General features: G+C 50.1%; 1 protein-coding gene across 6 annotated transcripts in view; it reads right to left on the bottom strand.

The window, feature by feature from the left end:
• Positions 1–759: 759 nt before the first annotated feature.
• MFN2 (mitofusin 2) overlaps positions 760–17,770 on the bottom strand; it is a 28,042-nt gene continuing 11,031 nt past the window's right edge. For all 6 annotated transcript variants that reach the window (XM_021669839.2, XM_021669832.2, XM_021669831.2 and 3 more), the window contains 15 exons: positions 16,082–16,244; positions 15,291–15,415; positions 14,471–14,579; positions 14,255–14,362; positions 11,262–11,415; positions 10,981–11,048; positions 10,725–10,846; positions 8,661–8,787; positions 8,201–8,305; positions 7,977–8,079; positions 6,990–7,210; positions 6,179–6,334; positions 5,610–5,806; positions 4,465–4,599; positions 760–2,773 (listed from right to left, as the gene is read on the bottom strand). In XM_021669839.2, coding sequence (XP_021525514.1) covers positions 2,704–2,773; positions 4,465–4,599; positions 5,610–5,806; positions 6,179–6,334; positions 6,990–7,210; positions 7,977–8,079; positions 8,201–8,305; positions 8,661–8,787; positions 10,725–10,846; positions 10,981–11,048; positions 11,262–11,415; positions 14,255–14,362; positions 14,471–14,579; positions 15,291–15,415; positions 16,082–16,244 — 1,963 coding nt within the window. In that variant the 3' untranslated portion in view covers positions 760–2,703. The remainder of the gene's footprint in view (positions 2,774–4,464; positions 4,600–5,609; positions 5,807–6,178; positions 6,335–6,989; positions 7,211–7,976; positions 8,080–8,200; positions 8,306–8,660; positions 8,788–10,724; positions 10,847–10,980; positions 11,049–11,261; positions 11,416–14,254; positions 14,363–14,470; positions 14,580–15,290; positions 15,416–16,081; positions 16,245–17,770) is intronic.

Genomic DNA, 17,770 nt, shown 5'->3' with positions numbered 1-17,770 from the left:
TAACATCTTGTTAATGACAGAAACTACTTGTTTCGTGTATTGGAAAAAAAAAAAAAAAAGGTAATGATTTATTTAAAATATTTTATTACCTGAGAAAGTCTTTGGCTGCTGCCTTGAAACAGCCACAGATGGCAAGGATGGGTGGGGATAAGGCAGGAGCAGAAACCTGAATCTGGGCTGATGATTGTGATGGAAGTGAGGAAACTGGCCAGGGCCAACAGGCTTGGAAGACAGCATCTGACAGATGAGGAGCAGCACGTGTGACAGCAAACTCAAGGGTGATGCCCAAGTGTGTGGGAATCTGGAAGGATGAGGTTGCTATCAGCTGAGCTGTGGCCTCTGTGGGCAAGCAGGGCGGACAGTGGGTGGCATCAGAGCTGAGGGAACAGCTGTAGGGATGGGGAAACTGACTAGCCACCCCTGTATCTACTCCTGAGGACCCTTAAAAAAAAAAGAAAAAAAAAAACAGTGGCAAACAAATTCTCAGAAGGCAAAGCAGGATGGAACAGTGAGTCATTTACTTTTTAGTGAAAAATGGTCTGGAGTTACAGAGAAATCTGTTAAGAAATCAGTCTCAATGTCCTGATCCTTAAAGATCAGTTACACCACTTGTTCTTTTGAAAGTATCTAATTCCTTCCAAGAATAAGGAGGCAGATTATAGAGGGAACTTCCCCTGAAGTGAAGGTCACTTGAGAATACAGCTGGGCATGTCAAAGAGGAGTTTGTACAAGAACAGTAACCCAAAAAGAGAGCTCACAAAGGGTTTCCAACTAGGTTTTATTTTAGTTTCCAATATTATGAGCAATGATACAGGAGTAACTCAGGCAAATACATCACCTTGAATACATCAGAGAAAACTCACTAGGTCAGCACGTCTTGTGCCCCAGCAAATGAACATAAAAACAGAACAAAGTTAGCAGCATTAAAGTGCTTTTGGCCATACTTCTTTCAGAAAAAGTCTCTTCCTCAGTGGTATAAATTTAATTTTACTTACTCAAGAAACTCAAAATTTCATTCATTCCCTAGGGGCTACATCAAAAAAACTCATGTTTATTCTAAAGAATTTTTTTTTTTCCAAAAAGAACACAAAATCCATTGCAATTGTGTGACACTCATTTTTTCTGACATGCTGTGAAGTGAGTGACCCTTATCCATCCAGGCCTGGCACACACCCAGGGACATCCACCCACAGCACATCCACCTGGCAGAGTCCATCATCTCACCCCACACAACAGGGCAGACTGAGGGCTTTAAGTACCAGCAGGTATGTGAGCAGGACATCACCTGTGATGTGGTCACCAACCAACTCATTTCCCCAGAGACAAGTGATGGCTGGGCTGCTGGCCCCTTCCCTGCTGGCTGCTTTTTGGGAGAGGTGTTGCTTATTTCTAGGAAGCTCCAACTTGTGCCAGATAGGATTTGTCACCCAAACTGCTTTTTGCACACAGTCAACACCCTGGTGACAGGCATCTGCTCCCATCTCAACCAGTAACAATCCCAAAACTCAACATCAACATAAGGACAAGGGGGTCAGTCGAAGGTTTTGGGGATCAGGAAGGGTGGGAGGATGGGTGCTGGGTTTTCCACATTGTCCCTTGGCCAACTGCAGTCACTGGCATAGGAAATTTAGTCCAAGGGACTTGGGGCAAGGTAGGGGAGGGGAGTGAAGACATGTCTCTTAAGGGCCACAACAGGGATGCAATCAAGCCTAGTAGGTGGGGGCTCTCAGGCCCATGAGCCCCTCACAGGATGAGGCCACGTGGACAGCCCATTCTCCAGCTGTCCTGTGTGGGGCCCACTCTCCTCAGCCAGCCACCAAGGTCCCCACCTTCCACCATCCTTCCTTCTACTACATCCTTCAAACCACCCGGACCAAGCCATCTTCTAAAACAGATCTACACAAAACAGGCCTACACAAGTCCAGGACTGATGCTAAAGCAAGGGACACAATGATGAGAAGAGAAGCCAAGTCCCTCCTTGTCCCAGTGACCACCGCCTGCTCCACCTGCTCCTCACACATCCGACAGCCCTCTCCTCTCTACCCCCATTCCTCCAGCTTCCTTGCAGCACCCTTTCTACCCCTCCCAGTACAGGGCCCACCTCAGCCTAAGCCCAGGGGTAACTGAGCCTTGCCACCAAGATGTGCCTGTGAGGCTCTGCAAACGGGATGAAGCAGTGAGCCAACAGACGAGATGGACACAAGCCACAGTCCTCTGGGACAGACTCTGGAACTACTTCTGATGCTTCTGTGAAGAAAATCCAATCATCCCTTATACCTGCAGGTGTGCTGGGGTGCAAGGAGAGCAGGTGTGCACAGGCTGCAGGAAGGTGGGGGTATCTGCGTGATACCCTCGAAGGCTTCCATGAGGCACTGTGCAATGCTGAGATCCTAAGGCCTTATCAAGCAAACGAATGAACCCGATAAAGCTGGAAAAAGCCTCAACTTAACTCCTTGGTACCATGCTGTCCATAGTTGTCGTTGAAAGCATCCTTTAGGGGTATGAGCCAGATCTTCCTGCAACAGCAGGCAAAGGAGGGGGAAAATAACTAGTGCTGGAGGGCTCAAAACGGCACGAGACTGGGTGCTTCATTCTCTTGACGGTGGCCAGGGGCAGGAGCCACACGTGCCTCTGGGGGAGCCCACACGGCACGCAGGGCTGGCAGCACCACCCCCTCCACGCAGGCTCCGCCTCAGGTGCCCACTATCTGCTGGGCTGCAGGTACTGATGTGTGAACATATTGAGCTCACTGTCCAACCAACCAGCTTTATTCCTGCAAAGAAATGGTTCTTTTGTAACCATGATAGCTGATGACAGTTTTAGGACTACCCACCAGGCACTATTCTAAGGACACTTGCCACATACCCTCATGTAACCCTCCAACAATCATGTTTATCCCCATTTCACAAATGGGAAAAAGGAGGCCCAGAGGGGTTAATAAGCCAGGGAGCTGCAAGTCAGGCTTTCCTGATTCTCAAGCTCTGTGTTTGCTTCACCCAGGACCATGTACAAGTCCCTGAGCTATCAGAAACTCAGTTTCCCTGCTTGTCAAGCAAGGGGTTGAGGTGCTAATAGGAGATGCTTTTCAGATTCAAGCGTGTCACCGTGGCTGACAATCAGCAGTTTCCCCCATCCCCCCTCCCTGAGAGTCCCCAGAGGGCGAGCAGTGGTCCCTGGGAAGCAGCTGTCTCCAGGTGGGGGTGGGGGGCCCACATCCGCAGTCAAGGGCAAGGAAAGCCCACTGATCTGGTGAGGTTGGAGCCGACACCCTCTGATGCAGCTCCCCTCTGGCTCTGCACCCTGCAGGCTCTGACGTCAGGGGCGAGGGCAGGAAGTGCAGGGTCCCCATGTGCTGATGTTATCATGCGCTGGGCAGGCCGAAGGTTTCTACAGGACACTTTTATATTCAGTCATGCAGTTGTGTCACAAAATGTTACTCCCATTTTACAGATGAAAATAATGAGACATAGGAGAGTTAAGAGCTTGGGCCAAACATGAGTGGCTGGAGAGAACCTGTGACTCCAGACTCCTCAAACTGATGCTCTTTCCAGCAAACTGTTAATGAAAGCTCCACAGGGATCCCATGGAGATCTGAATTCCAATCCCAGCTCGGCCAGTCCCCAGCCAGGTAAACAGCTTCTCTGTGGGTAAATGGGAGGCTATGCCCTTTTCATGGGTCCTAAGAGCGGCAGGTATAAGGAGAATCAGCACGCAGGGGCTGCTGCAGCCAAGCACCCCTGGGCTCCCTTCCCAACCTGGCCATTTTCTGAGATGTCAGATAAGTTCCCCCATATTTGTTTTTTTTTTTGAGACAGAGTTTTGCTCTTGTTGCCCAGGCTGGAGTGCAACGACACGATCTCAGCTCACCGCAACCTCCGCCTCCCGAGTTTAGGCAATTCTCCTGCCTCAGCCTCCTGAGTATCAGCTGGGATTACAGGCATGCAACACTACACCTGGCTAATTTTGTATTTTTCGTAGAGATGGGGTTTCTCCATGTTGGTCAGGCTGGTCTCTATCTCCCGACCTCAGGTGATCCACCTGCCTTGACCTCCCAGAGTGCTGGGATTACAGGTGTGAGCCACCACGCCTGGCGTTTCCCAATTTTTCTACGTATAAAATGGAGGGATATGGAAGACTGAGTGAAACAGCACACATAAAGCGCTGCAGGCCCTGCGGTTCGGCACATGGTGCTGTGAACTGCAATCTCACAGTACTGTGATGCCATTGCATGTATTTGCCATCAACTGCAAGTGCCTTGTGGGCAGTGACACTGTTGTGTTGAGCCTCCAGCACCAGCACCATCTGGCACCCATCAGATACGTGGTACACATCTAATACCAATGAGCTAAACCCCCACCAAAGAGGTCTGTGTCCACGCCCAAGACACAAGACCAGCAGCTGAGCCCCAGTGTGCTTGGGCTGCACCCCGGAGCCCTCACCTCTGGCCACCCAGCCCAGCCTCACCTGAGCAGCTTTGCTTTGCTCTGAAGTGAGTCAAGAACCTCAATTTTCTTGTTCATGGCAGCAATTTCCTGCTCCAGGTTCTCCCGGGTGACGTCAACTTGCTGACACAGATGAGCAAAGGTCCCAGACAGTTCCCTGGGGAGGAGAGAGAAGGGATCAATTGGGGTGTGTGGAGCAAGATGCCACTGGTGGCTTAACCCACCCAGAGTGGGGAGCAGCTGGGCCCATCTATATCCCTGACAGCAGCTCTGCCCTGAGCCAGCCCTGGTCTGCTGAGACTGTGAATAATCATAACAACCAAACACATTCAGCATCACCATGGCCTAAGAATCAACAGCACAGAGCAGTGCACCCTGGTTTGGGCACAAGAGATCCTGACTCTGCTGCTTATCAGCCAAGTGGCAGGGGACATGTGACTATTTTTCAAATCTCAGTTTCTTCATTTTGAAAAAAGAGATGCCCGTAAGACAACATCTATCTCAAAGAGTCAGAGAAATACGTAAATTAGGTGCAAAATGTCTAGAGCAAAGGGTCCTCCACTCACAATAAAAAAAAGGAAGTGAGCATATTTGTGATATATACTGAGTAATACTAGTATGACAGATGCCAGTCACCCCAGATTGAGCAATAGATTCCCACCTGACCCAAGATGTGCACGAAAATCAGGCTGGGTTTGAAAACTTCAAAGCTGGCCGGGTGCGGTGGCTCATGCCTATAATCCAAGCACTTTGGAGGCCAAGGCGGGCGGATCACCTGAGCTTGGGAGTTCAAGACCAGCCTGACCAACATGGTGAAACCCCGTCTTTTAAAAAAAAAAAAAAAAAAGAAAACTTCAAAGCTACATCCACAGCCCAAGCTCTTCGGAGCAACCTCTGAAACTCTTACATTTTATAAATATCTCTTGCCTTCCCATTTCTTCCTCCTCAAGGGGCCCAGAGGCCTACCTAGTCTCGGCCCAAGACACAAGGAGAGACCCCTCTCCCCATCACTGGCCTCAAAGTTGGCCCTGCACCCCTGAAGGCCCAGGGTCTATGATGCTCAGGACCCAGTGGCTTCCAGGTCAGTTTGGAGAGAGATGGGGAAGGGGGATGGGGCTGACCCTGCCTAAAGGAAGTCCCCTGCTGGGGTCCGAGGGGGCCACTCACTGCTGGACTTGGTGGCTACAGTTGGAGCCAGTGTAGCTGATGACCAGCTGCAGCTTCTCACTGGCATGCTCCACAAACTGGCGCTTGAAAGCCCTCTCTTTGGCCTTGGTGGTCCAGGTCAGACGCTCATAGACGTAGAGGAGGCCATAGAGCCCAAAAGAAAGGGCGATGAGCCGCCAGCCCACCGCCTTCCAAACCTGCAGAACACACGGTCACCCTGGAGAGCGGCCTCTCTGTGACCCACCCTCCTTTGGGGCCCATCACTACCAGTGCCATCTAAAGGGCTCCAGCCAAGGAGCCTTCATGTTTCTACTCTGAGTTCCTCTCTCAGTGTCTCCTTTGATCCCACTGAGGCCAGAAAGGCTGGGACCATCTCCAGAGGGAAGTGAGGGAAACTTAGTGAGGGAGTAAGCGCTCCCTATGTGATCACAGTGAAAAGTCACTGAAAGAGAAAGTATGTATCGGACTGTGGCGTGTGTGGCCAACGCAGGGGTCATCACCGGAACCAGCGCTCAGGCCCTGCCCACCTGCCCTCCTCCCCACCTTCCCAAGCAGAACTGCTCACTGACCACTCCTCCAACAACGAGAATGCCCATGGAGGTCCTGGATGTCAGGGAGGCCAGGCCGGTAACCATGGAAACCATGAGCTCCTCCTGGGTGAGTGAGCCCTGTGGCAGTGGGGGCATGCTGGGGTTGGCTGGCGTCAGAGGGATGGGACGCTGAACCTGAGGAGAGAAAGATGAGAGGGGTGAGGGGGATGTGGTGAGTCTCTCATTCACACATTCTGTGTGTCCCTGTTACCCAGACTAGGGCATCACTGAGAATGCCCTAGTTTGGGGAACAGGGGCATACAGAGTAGCTCTTCAATTTCTAAAAGGCAAAAAGGGGAAAACTAGCTTCACATGTAGCAAAGGTGTGGAGCTTCCCAGTGGACCTGCCGACCCTCAGGTGACACCACGGGACGTGCACAGTGTGAGCAGGAGCCATCCTGGCCCACCTGGCAGCTTCCCTGAGCATGGGTTGTGTACAGAGGGCAGTACGTGTGACAACTCAAGTGGTTTAGAGATGAATGTTTTTAAAATTGGAATTTTAAAATAGTTATATGTAGGTGGTTATTTTTAAAGTCATCTATTTTTAATAGCTACATACTTTAATGTGTATTAGAAAAAAATACTAGCATCTGTCATTTCACAAATATTACTGCTTAGAACAAATCCAGGTCAATCAGTAGCACACATTCTGACTGTGGTGTACTGTCGGGGGGGCACCCCACACAGCTGCTGACCTTAGGGAACCCCCGTTTTAGAATGGTTCCTGTGTCTGGAGGCAGGGTACACACTGACCTCCCACAATGCCCCTGAGGTGAGGAACTTTGCTTGCCTGGTCATTGTAGCCCATCAAGGCCCGACGGCTGTTCTTGGGGCCCAGGAACCTATTCACCAGCATGGTCCATCCGAGAGAGAAATGGAACTCAATGTCTTCCTGAAAGTCAGCACACAGCTTGTCACAGTTCAGGTCGTAGTTGAGGGAGAAGCACTGGCGTGGAACCAGCATGTCTATCTGACTCCGCATAGACACGGGAAGGAGGGGTTTCAAGCCATCTGTCAGAGAGAAATGGGAGAAAAGCTTATCAGCTCAGCCCTGCACCCAGCAGCACCAAGCCTTGGGGCCAGGACTCCACTAGCTACTGCCAGGGACGCCGAACAGCTTTGCCTGGGAACCACACCCCAGGCAAGTCGCCCCGTGAGACTGAGCATGCCTCACTTGAGGCCAGCTCTCCCTAGATGCCACACCTGCTAATGCTTATGCCTCACGTGAACTTAAAGGAGCAGGCCCAATTCTCAGCCTAGGATAGACCCATGTGGTAGCACAAGACGGGCTCCCCAACCCTGTGTACAGAATGAGTTCACAAGGCCAGGCTCGGTGGCTCATGCCTGTAATCCCAGCACTCTGGGAGGCTAAGGCAGGTGGATCGCTTGAAGTCAGGAGTTCGAGACCAGCCTGGCCAACAAGGTGAAACCCCATCTCTACTAAAAATACAAAAAAATTAGCCAGGTGTAGTGGTGCACGCCTGTAGTCCCAGCTACTCGGGAGGCTGAGGCAGAAGAATCGCTTGAACCTAGGTAGCAGAGGTCACAGTGAGCCAAGATCATGCCACTGCACTCCAGCCTGGGTTACAGAGTAAGACTCTGTCTTAAAAAACAAACAAGAATGAGTTCACAACATGTACCCAGAACCTGAAGGTACTGAGTTGAATCATCATGATAGGTGACAGATAAGGGAAGTCCTGATTTCTGCAGATTGGCCTCTGAATCCGATCTCTGGGCAGCCCAGGGCCACAAGTCACAAGTTCCCCTAGGCACTAACCTATCATGTCCTGCTGCATGGTCTGCAGGGAGTTGGTGATGGCCGTGGAGCAGCGGTCGGACATGTTTCGGCCCAGTCCTTCCTCTATGTGGCGGTGCAGCTCCTGCCACAAGAGGGAGGTTAAGAGAAGCACCCCATCAAAATTCCCTCAGGCCACATGCACCAGCAGGGGCTGAATCACTTTTGGGGCCCCTGCCAAGAGGACCTGTTGCTCCATGACTCACATTCTTATAAACTTTGAGGACTACCGGAGAAGGGTGGAAATCCATCTGGTACTCGTCCACCAGCACAGAGAGGCGCCTGATCTCCTCGGCCATTGCCGTCGACACCTACAGCAAAAGGAAGTACACTGTTAAGTATCAAGGAAGACCAAGGTTCAGTCTTGCAGCACCAGGAGATCCTTACCAAGGGCACATCCTTTCTCACACCAGCAGCCTCTTCCGCTCCTCTATGGAATTAAAGCCTGATCAAACGCCCACATGATCCATGGACGTCCAGAGGAGGGGGAACATGCCCAGCATCCCACAACCCCACAGCGGAACCCAAAAGGCAGCTCTATTCTTGAAGCAGGGCCATAACTTCCTTCTGGAAAGCTGAGAAGCTCCTAAGAGGAGGATGTCTGCTTTCTTCTGGACTCCACTCGGAGTCCAAATACCCCCAGAATGCTTCCTCCTCACTGCTCACCTGTCTCTCCACCTCCTCTGTAATCTGCTTAATTCGTAGTTTATAGTCTTGAGCCAAGAGCTCCAGCTGTTTGTCGATAAATTTCAGCCGGTCTTGCCGCTCTTCACGCATTTCCTCACAGTAAACCCTGAAAGCAGAGTACTGGTGAAAAATCCATATTCCTGCCTGACCAAGCAGAGGAGCAAGAGGGGATGCCAGAAAGCCCACACCGCCCCACCCGCTATCTTGCCTGGCAGGGCTGCACACATGCATCCAGGGGCATGGACTTCCCCTTCCCAGGTAGGAAGGGGACCCTGCAGCCAACTATGCACTCTTCAATCTTCCATGTGGAAGAGGCGGTGGTGACAGAGCAGGGAGGGCGCTTTAAGGGGGTTTAAACAAATTCTGCCAATTAGGAGGGGGTATAGCTCGGGGGCAGAGCATTGGACTGCAAACCAACAAATTCTGCCAATTAATATAGGGGAAAAGCTCAACCTCACTAGTAATCACAGAAATGAATTTTTTTTTTTTTGAGACGGAGTTTCACTCTTGTTACGCAGGCTGGAATGCAATGGTGCTATCTCGGCTCACCGCAACCTCCGTCTCCTGGGTTCAAGCAATTCTCCTGCCTCAGCCTCCAGAGTAGCTGGGACTACAGGCGTGCACCACCATGCCCAGCTAATTTTTGTATTTGTAGTAGAGACGGGGTTTCACCATGTTGACCAGGATGGTCTCGATCTCTTGACCTCGTGATCCACCTGTCTCGGCCTCCCAAAGTGCTGGGATTATAGGCGTGAGCCACTGCGCCCGGCCAGAAATGAAATTTTTAAGGGCACTGTTTTCCACCAAGTCCTGGCAAAAATGGCCAGGCCTGACGTTCTGGTGAGAGCTGAGGAAATGGAAAGCCTGTGGACAGTACTGGTCATGCAATGAACAGGTATGGCTGTTGTGGAGCACAATGAAGTAAAACTGACTAAAACTTGAAACACACATACCCTCAGACAGAATCACTATGCCGCTAGGAATTCACCCCTGGAAGACTCTTACAAAGCTGCACAAGGGACACATGAACAGATGTCCACTGCAGTAGGGTTTACAATAGCAAAAAAAAAAAATCTAAAATTCCATCCATAGGAAAATGAGGCATATTCACAATGGAATATACTCTAGCAGTTACTACTCAGAAACTCAAATTACGCGTACTGACAAGGATAAAGGGAAAAACAATGTTGAGTGGAAAGACAAGTCAGGTACAGTGACAGACCTTGTGATGCCACATCTGTATGTCTGAAGCATGTAAAAACCTTACATATTCTTCGGCATTTATGTAAAAAGTACTGTTTGAATGGGTGACAAGACTATGTAAATTTATGATTATGGTGCCTCGGGGCAGAGTGACACTGGGACAAGTGTAAAAGAATCAAAAGGGCACTGAACTTTTTTTAACTTCATATAAACAATTGAGAAACTCAATTCTGTGTGACAGAAGCAAGATTTTTTTTATTATTCTTTAGTGACAGGGTCTCCCTCTGTTGCCCAGGTTGGAGTGCAGTGGTGTGATCACAGCTCACTAGAACCTCGAACTCCTGGGCTCAAGCAATCCTCCTGCCTCAGCTTCCCAAGTAGCTGGAACTATAGGTGTGCACCACCACACCCAGCTGATTTTTAAAATTTTTGTAGAGATGGAGTCTGACTATGTTATCTGGGCTGGACTCAAACTCCTGGCCTCAAGCAGTCCTCCTGCCTCAGTCGCCCAAAGTGTTGAGATCACAGGCATGAGCCACTGCTCCTGGCTGGAATGTTGTTTTTAATAATGTGTTCAGGCTCTGAGAATGGCTGCAGACCTCAGCAGGGCATGGGCCAAGGCCTCCAACACAGGGGATCATGCGGCACAGACCAGGTGGGGTGATCAAGCACCCAGCTGCCCTCCTCACCAGGCTATGTGGTTTTAACATGGTCTGGTGGCCAGGGAAAGGGTCCTGGATAGGAGCCCAGAGACTCAGCCCTGCCTAACTGCCCAGAGCAGGAGTGGAGCACCCTCATCTCAGCAGCACACTCCACCTATCTGGCATCTTGGACTCTTACTGCTGCTCCCGAGCCGCCACGTGCAGCGAGTCCATGATGAGTCGAACCGCCTCTGCAATTTGCTTGGCCCGGACTGTGTGCTGCTCAAACTTGGTCTTCACTGCAGACTGGGAGATGCACTCCTGGAACACACAGAGGCACCGAGGGAGGCGGGGGCTACAGCCAAAGGGCAGACGCTGGCTTTCACTGCCAGGGACATAGCCAGTGGGAGCTGGGGAGGCACAGAATCGCCAGACACCAGAATCAAAGGACTCACCTCAAATCTCCTCTCAAAATTCTGAAACTCAAACATCCTCACTTGAAAGCCTTCTGCAAGAGCGCCCCCTAGGAGAATTGTACTGTATTAGTCCAAAAATAACGGCAGCAGAGGAAAATGACATAATCTCCAGAAACCAAGCCACTGGCTGAAGAGCAAGAGCCTCTCACTCTGCAATTCTCAGCATCCCCTTCTCAGAAGGATTTTCTACTAATAGAGTCAGCACAAGACAAAATGTCTCAAACATCAGGGAAAAGGAGGACATCTGTTCTGATCATTACCTGCTTCAGGCATGCCCTGGGCTTTCTGAATCCTGGCGTTGAGCACCTCCTTGGCAGACACAAAGAAGATGCGGTCCCCAGCCTGGGATCGATCCACCACGCCCAGCTCATCCACCAGGAAGCTGGTACAACGCTCCATATGCTGCCGCCGCACCTGGAGCCCAAACAAATGTGTCCAGAGTGGGTGCAGGTGGCCCCACAGCCCCCACCTGCCTCTTTTATTAAAAGAATAGGTGCCAGGGCTGGGTATGGGGACTCATGAGGTCAGGAGTTTGAGATCAGCTTAACCAAGATGGTGAAACCTCGTCTCTACTAAAATACAAAAATTAGTCGGGCACAGTGGCAGGCGCCTGTAATCCCAGCTACTCAGGAGGCTGAGACAGGAGAATTGCTTGAACCCAGGAAGTGGAGGTTGCAGTGAGCTGAGATAGTGCCACTGCAATCTAGCCTGGGTGTCAGAGCAATACTCCATCTCAAAAAAAAAAAAAAAAAATAGGTGTCAGGCACAGTGGCTCACGCCTGTAATCCCAGCAATTTGGGAGGCCAAGGTGGATGGATCACTGGAGGTCAGGAGTTTGACACCAGCCTGACCAACATAGTGAAACCCCGTCTCTACTAAAAACACAAAAAATAGCCAGCTGTGGTGGCACACACCTGTAATCCCAGCTACTTGGGAGGCTGAGGCAGGAGAATCACTTGAACCTGGGAGGCAGAGGTTGCAGTGAGCCAAGATCATGCCATTCTACTCCAGCCTGGGTGACAAAACTCCGTCTCAAAAAAAAAATAAATAAATAAATAAGTAACAAGGCCAGGTGCTGTGGTTCATGCCTGTAATCCCAGCACTTTGGGAGGCTGAGGCAGGCGGATCAAGAGATCAGGAGTTTAAGACCAGCCTGGCCAACATAGTGAAACACCGTCTCTACTAAAAACACAAAAATTAACGAGGTGTGGTGGCACACGCCTGCAGTCCCAGCTACTCGGGAGGCTGAGGCAGGAGAACTGCCTGAACCCAGGCGGCGGAGGTTGCAGTGAGCTGAGACCACACCATTGCACTCCAGACTGGGTGACAGAGTGAGACTCCATCTCAAAAAAAAAAAAAAAGAATAGATAATAAGAGGCTGAGCACGGTGGCTCATGCCTGTAATCCCAGCACTTTGGGAGGCAAAAGCAGGTGGATCACTTGAGTTCAGGAGTTCAAGACCAGTGGCCCACATGGTGAAACCCCATTTCTACTAAAAATACAAAAAAATTAGCCAGGCATGGTGGCACGCGCCTGTAATCCCAGCCACTCAGGAGGCTGAGGCAGGAGAATCACTTGAACCTGGAGGCGGAGGTTGCAGTGAGCCAAGACTGCACTACTGCACTCCAGCCTGGGCGACAGAGTGAGAAGAAAAAAGAAGAGGCAATACATTCACATGGCTCGACAGCCAAAGGTACAAACACATACACAGTGCAATGTCTCCCACTATTCTGCTCTCTTGCTACCAAGTTTCCCAGGCCAATGCATGGGGGTTACTTGGTGTAGAGCCTGACAAAGATATTTTATGATATACGAGCAGAAATGCTTAACTGTGCCCCAGACTGCCTCTTAAGCCTATACAGTGGCTTACTTTGGTGCCTTGGAAGGAAAGGAACCCTGGGGTCAAGAAACTTAAATCTGGGAGCTATACTCTGACAAGCTGTGTACTCCTGGGGCACTGTTTACAAAAGGAGTGGGCATCACTAGAAAACCTCTCCTGGCTCTGACATCCTAGGGTTCTACCGATAAAATGTGATAATAACCTCTTGTAGACACCTACTACATGTCAGGCATTTTTAACTGATTTCATCCTCTCAAGAAGTCTATTTATCACACCATCACACTGGTGAGGAAACTGGATTACCAGAAGGGTCAAGGAATCTACCAAAGCCACACTATCTAGTGTCAGTCAGAATCTGGACCCCAGGCCAGGCACAATGGATCACGCCTGTAATCCCAGCACTTTGGGAGGCCGAGGCAGATGGATCACCTGAGGTCAGGAGTTCGAGACCAGCCTGGCCAGCACAGTGAAACCCATCTCTATTAAAAACAGAAAAATCAGCCAGGCATGGTGGCAGGCGCCTGCAATCCCAGCTACTAGGGAGGCTGAGGCAGGAGAATTCCTTGAACCCAGGAGGCAGAGGTCGCATCGTTGCACTCCAGCCTGGGCAACAAGAGTAAAACTTCTTTTCAAAAAAAAAAAGGAATTTGGACTCCAGCCTACTGACTGCAACTGCATGTTTTATTACTGTATTATCTATTACCCTTGTTTTTTTTTAGATGGCGTTTTGCTACATTGCCCAGGGGGGTTTCAAATTCCTGGTCTCAAGGGATCCTCTCTCAGCCTATAGGTGTGCATCACCATGCCCAGTTTGTTACCCCTTTGTCTTTCATTTCACACATATAAAGAGTGGTGAGGCCGAGTGTGGTGGCTCATGCCTGTAATCCCAGCATTTTGGGAGGCTGAGGCGGATGGATCACTTGAGCTCAGGGGTTCAAGAACACTGTGGGCAACATGGGAAAACCCCGTCTCTACCAAAAATACAAAAATCAGCCAGCCTCATAACCCAGTCTCTAAATAAATAAGTAAATAGCTAAGAGTTGAGTCAACAGTAAGAACCAGTTCTTCACTCCTCTTTCCAGCCTCTTTCCCAGAGGCCTCCCTAGAGCTGAGCCTGTTCTGTATTAATTCCTCAGAAACCAAACTCAGCACTGGCCCCAAAGATGCACTAATGCAGCAGGGATCCTTTTCAGACCTAGGGGAGAGTGGCTTGAAGAGGGGGTGCATCCAGCAAAGTGGATGGGAGAGGAGGAAGGCTACCAGAAGATACCATAGATGAGTATCTGGAGAATTCTTTGGCAATAAAATTAGTTCAGGAAGTCACTAGATCCAGGAGTGCATGAAGTGGCCCCAGTGGCAGGCAGTGCTCCCCTCAGGGTGGCAATCCCCAAACTGCCAAACAGAGGTGCTAACCTCCTCCATGTACTCAGGCTCCGAGGCAGATGCATCCCAGCGGTTGTTCAGGATGAAGATGTTTGGCCGGGAGAGACGCTCGCTCACCTTGTGGAAGAAGTGTTTTTCCTAGATAAAGGGTAAGACCTCGGTGGAGCAGGAGCTTGACAGCAAGGCCCTGTCAGCTGCCTGCCCAGGGGGTGCTGGGAGCTTGGGAGAAGGCAAAGGAGGAGTTACCGTCTGCATCAGGGTGGACTCTGAGTTGGCCACCAGCACAAACACATCAGCATCCAGACAAAACTTGTCAATCCAGCTGTCCAGCTCTGTGGTGACATCAATACCTGGGCTAAAAATGACAGGGGTAAACCAAATCATCAGGCAGAGCAGGAGCCCTACTCTTCCTGCTGAGAACACACCAGGGACCTGTGAGGCAGGCAGGCCACAGAGGAGAAAACCAGGGAGGGGAGAGAAATCAGGCCTGGCCATCATAACCAGTTTTTACTTTCCTTTTCATATCCTTCCAGATTGCCTGGAAATGAGTGCTTTTAAGCACATACATCTATTGCTTTTATAAAAACAGAATTATTTATAGTTCTACTTTAAAGATAATATACAATTAAGATGAAGTTGTGACTTGATGTGAGGCCAGGTAAACACTACAATACAGTACTTCTTGGTATAGTTATAACCTGTCCACAAAGCCAAGGCAAAGTGTTTCTTCAAGAGAAATAAAATACACCTGACTCCACCACAACTCCCCACCCCTAGTACACGTGCTGGCACTGGGCTGAGGTTGAGAACCTCCCCAACTTTTGAGCACCCCTCCTATCTTTTACAGGCCATCCCTGGGACATCTGCAGGGCACTGATGCAATGGGTATAGTAACCAGACTCCAGCGGAAAGCCAAGAGGCCAGAGGAGTTGGATGAGCCCATCTGAAAGGCAGTGATACTTAAGCAGAGCGAGGATGGGGCCCAGGGACTCTGGCCTGGATTATCCAGAAATGGAAACCTGGTGCCTCCCAGTTTGGACCTCCAAGGAGAGTACCTCCTTCTTACCTGTCCATCAGCACTAGGTCATCCTTCAGAAGTGGGCACTTAGAGTTGGGCCACATCACACTCACTAGGCTGCCGGCATGGAGCTGCTTGTCCTGATGGAGGGCGTGGGCCAGCTGGTTCACAGTCTGATATGGAAGAAAGAAAGAAAGATCAAGCTGAGGAGGAACCACTAAGCCAGGAGATTCCTATGCTGCTGCATCACAGAACAGTGGCTGGGACTGCTGCCTCTATCTGCTACCCTTTCTTCTTTCACATATAAAAAGTTAACAGCTGGGAGTTGTCAGTAAGAACCCACTGCTCTTTTGAGCTTCTTTCCTAGATATCATCCTAAAGTCATCTGTTCTGCACTGATTGATTCTTTATGAAGCAAATTGAACATCCAGCCCCAAACAAGAATGCAGCTGCCTCTCAGAAAACTCAGAGTGTCAGCCCCTGACTGATAGGTCAGAGACACAGAGCAAATGGAGGAATCCCTCTCTGGCAAAATCCCAAGAAGAACACGGCACACACTGTCTTCCTTAATTAGCGAAGAGAGGTCAGTGGCCACTCAGAGCTGTACGAGGAACAGCAGGGTCCTCATTCTTGGTGGTCCACGTTTCTGAAAACTGCCCCAGCCAGCCCCCAGAAGCTCTCACATCCTTCAAAAAGCTCGTCTAAAATAGGGTCTCCCAATTCACCTCCACAGGGCAGTGCTGCCCTCTCCCTAGAGGTGAGGTCAGCCGTGTCACAATGGACGACTTGCCCCACCCCACCAGCAGGCGCAGGGCTGAGCGCTGGCCTGGCATCCTCACCTTGGCGCTCCTCTTCTCCTCTGAGCCCTCGGTGAGGAGGAAGGCCTCATGGCCATCTGTGCCCTCCACCCGCAGGAAGCAATTGGTGGTGTGGCCAATCCCAGAGGGCAGAACTTTGTCCCAGAGCATGGCATTGATCACAGTGCTCTTCCCATTGCTCGTCCTAGGAGGAAGTAACAGCTGTCAGCAAAGCCACCTCTATCTGACCCGAATCACTTTTACAATGCAGATACCAGCCTGGAGGGCCAAAGCCCTATTCACTGCAATATCGCCAGTGCCCAGACAGCGCTGAGAGACAAAGAGTAGGTGCTGTTTATTAAAATGAATAAACACCCCAGGCCCAAACCTGTGACATGTCCTTGGTTCATCATTTCAGATCAATCTGCAAGAGGCTCCCACAGCACACTGTCTGTCCCTTCAATCACACAGCTACCCTCAGCAAGCGTCACCTATAGAGACTGTCTCCAAAGTTTACTCCAGGCCTACCTGAAACCACCGACTCACCCCCCAGGGCGTCTTCTTCGGTCTAAATGACCCCAGTGTTGCCCACACATGGCATATTTCACTGCTTTTCTCCCATCACGCTCCTCCTTACACATGAAGCTCCACCTTGTCGGTACCAGCTGACAACTGCCAGGCTAAAGGCAAGAGTACTTTCTCATTCTTTTTTTTTTTTAATATAATTTTTTTTTTTTAAAGATGGGGTTTTACCATGATGGCCAGGCTGGTCTTGAACTCCTGACCTCAGGTGATCCACCCACCTTGACCTCCCACAGTGCTGGGATTATAGGTGTGAGGCACCATACCTGGCCTGCTTTCTCATTCTTACCTATCACACCCCTTTTATGTATTCTGATGTGTTTTTTGTTTGTTTGTTTGATACGGGGTCTTGCTTTGTTGCCTAAGCTGGAGTGCAGTGGTGTGTGGCATGAATACAGCTCACTGTATGAAGTTTATAGGGCAATTACCATGTCACATTCCCCCCTTGTTTTATTTACAGGAATACAGCTCACTGTAGCCTCGACCATCAGGGCTCAAGTGATCCTCCCACATCAGCCTCCCAGGTAGCTTAGACTACAGGTACGTGCCACCACACCCGGCTAATTTTTAAATTTCTTAAATTTTTGTAGAGATGGGAGTCTTGCCATGTTGCTCAAGCTGGTCTCAAACTCCTGGGCTCAAGCAATCCTCCTGCCTCAGCCTCCTAGTGCTGGGAGTACAGGTGTGAACCACTGCACCCAGCCACTTCTGCTTCTTGAAAATAGCTCAGCAGACTCATCTGCTCCGAGTCTCAGAGCTTTCAACCTGTGCTAAACAATGTTTCTCATTCTGAGTTGAAGTTTCCCCGCCACATCACTAGAGCAGAACTACAATGATCTTACCTGCACCCAGTGAGACAGGAAGCCCACTAAGGTGGTAAATTTTATATTATGTGCTTTCAAGCACAATGAGAAAAAAAAAAAAATTAGGCTTGATGATATGCACCTGCAGTCCCAGCCACTCAGGAGGCTCAGGTGATTCTCCCAACCAGGGAGCTCAAGGCTGTAATGAGCTTTCAGCCTGGGTGACAGTGAGAACCCTGTCTCAAAAATCAAATAAATAAATAAAATATAAATTAAAAGGAAAGCAATGAATTCTGAAGCGTGTCCCTGCCCTGGAACATTCTGTGACCTCGAACAAAGGGCCTTC

Source organism: Aotus nancymaae, unplaced genomic scaffold (genome assembly GCF_030222135.1).
Source record: "Aotus nancymaae isolate 86718 unplaced genomic scaffold, 86718_ANA_hifiasm-v0.15.2.pri h1tg000053l, whole genome shotgun sequence".
NCBI classification, from domain to species: domain Eukaryota; kingdom Metazoa; phylum Chordata; class Mammalia; order Primates; family Aotidae; genus Aotus; species Aotus nancymaae.
Note: the sequence above shows the minus strand (reverse complement) of the source record. Positions and strands in the feature narration are given on the sequence as shown.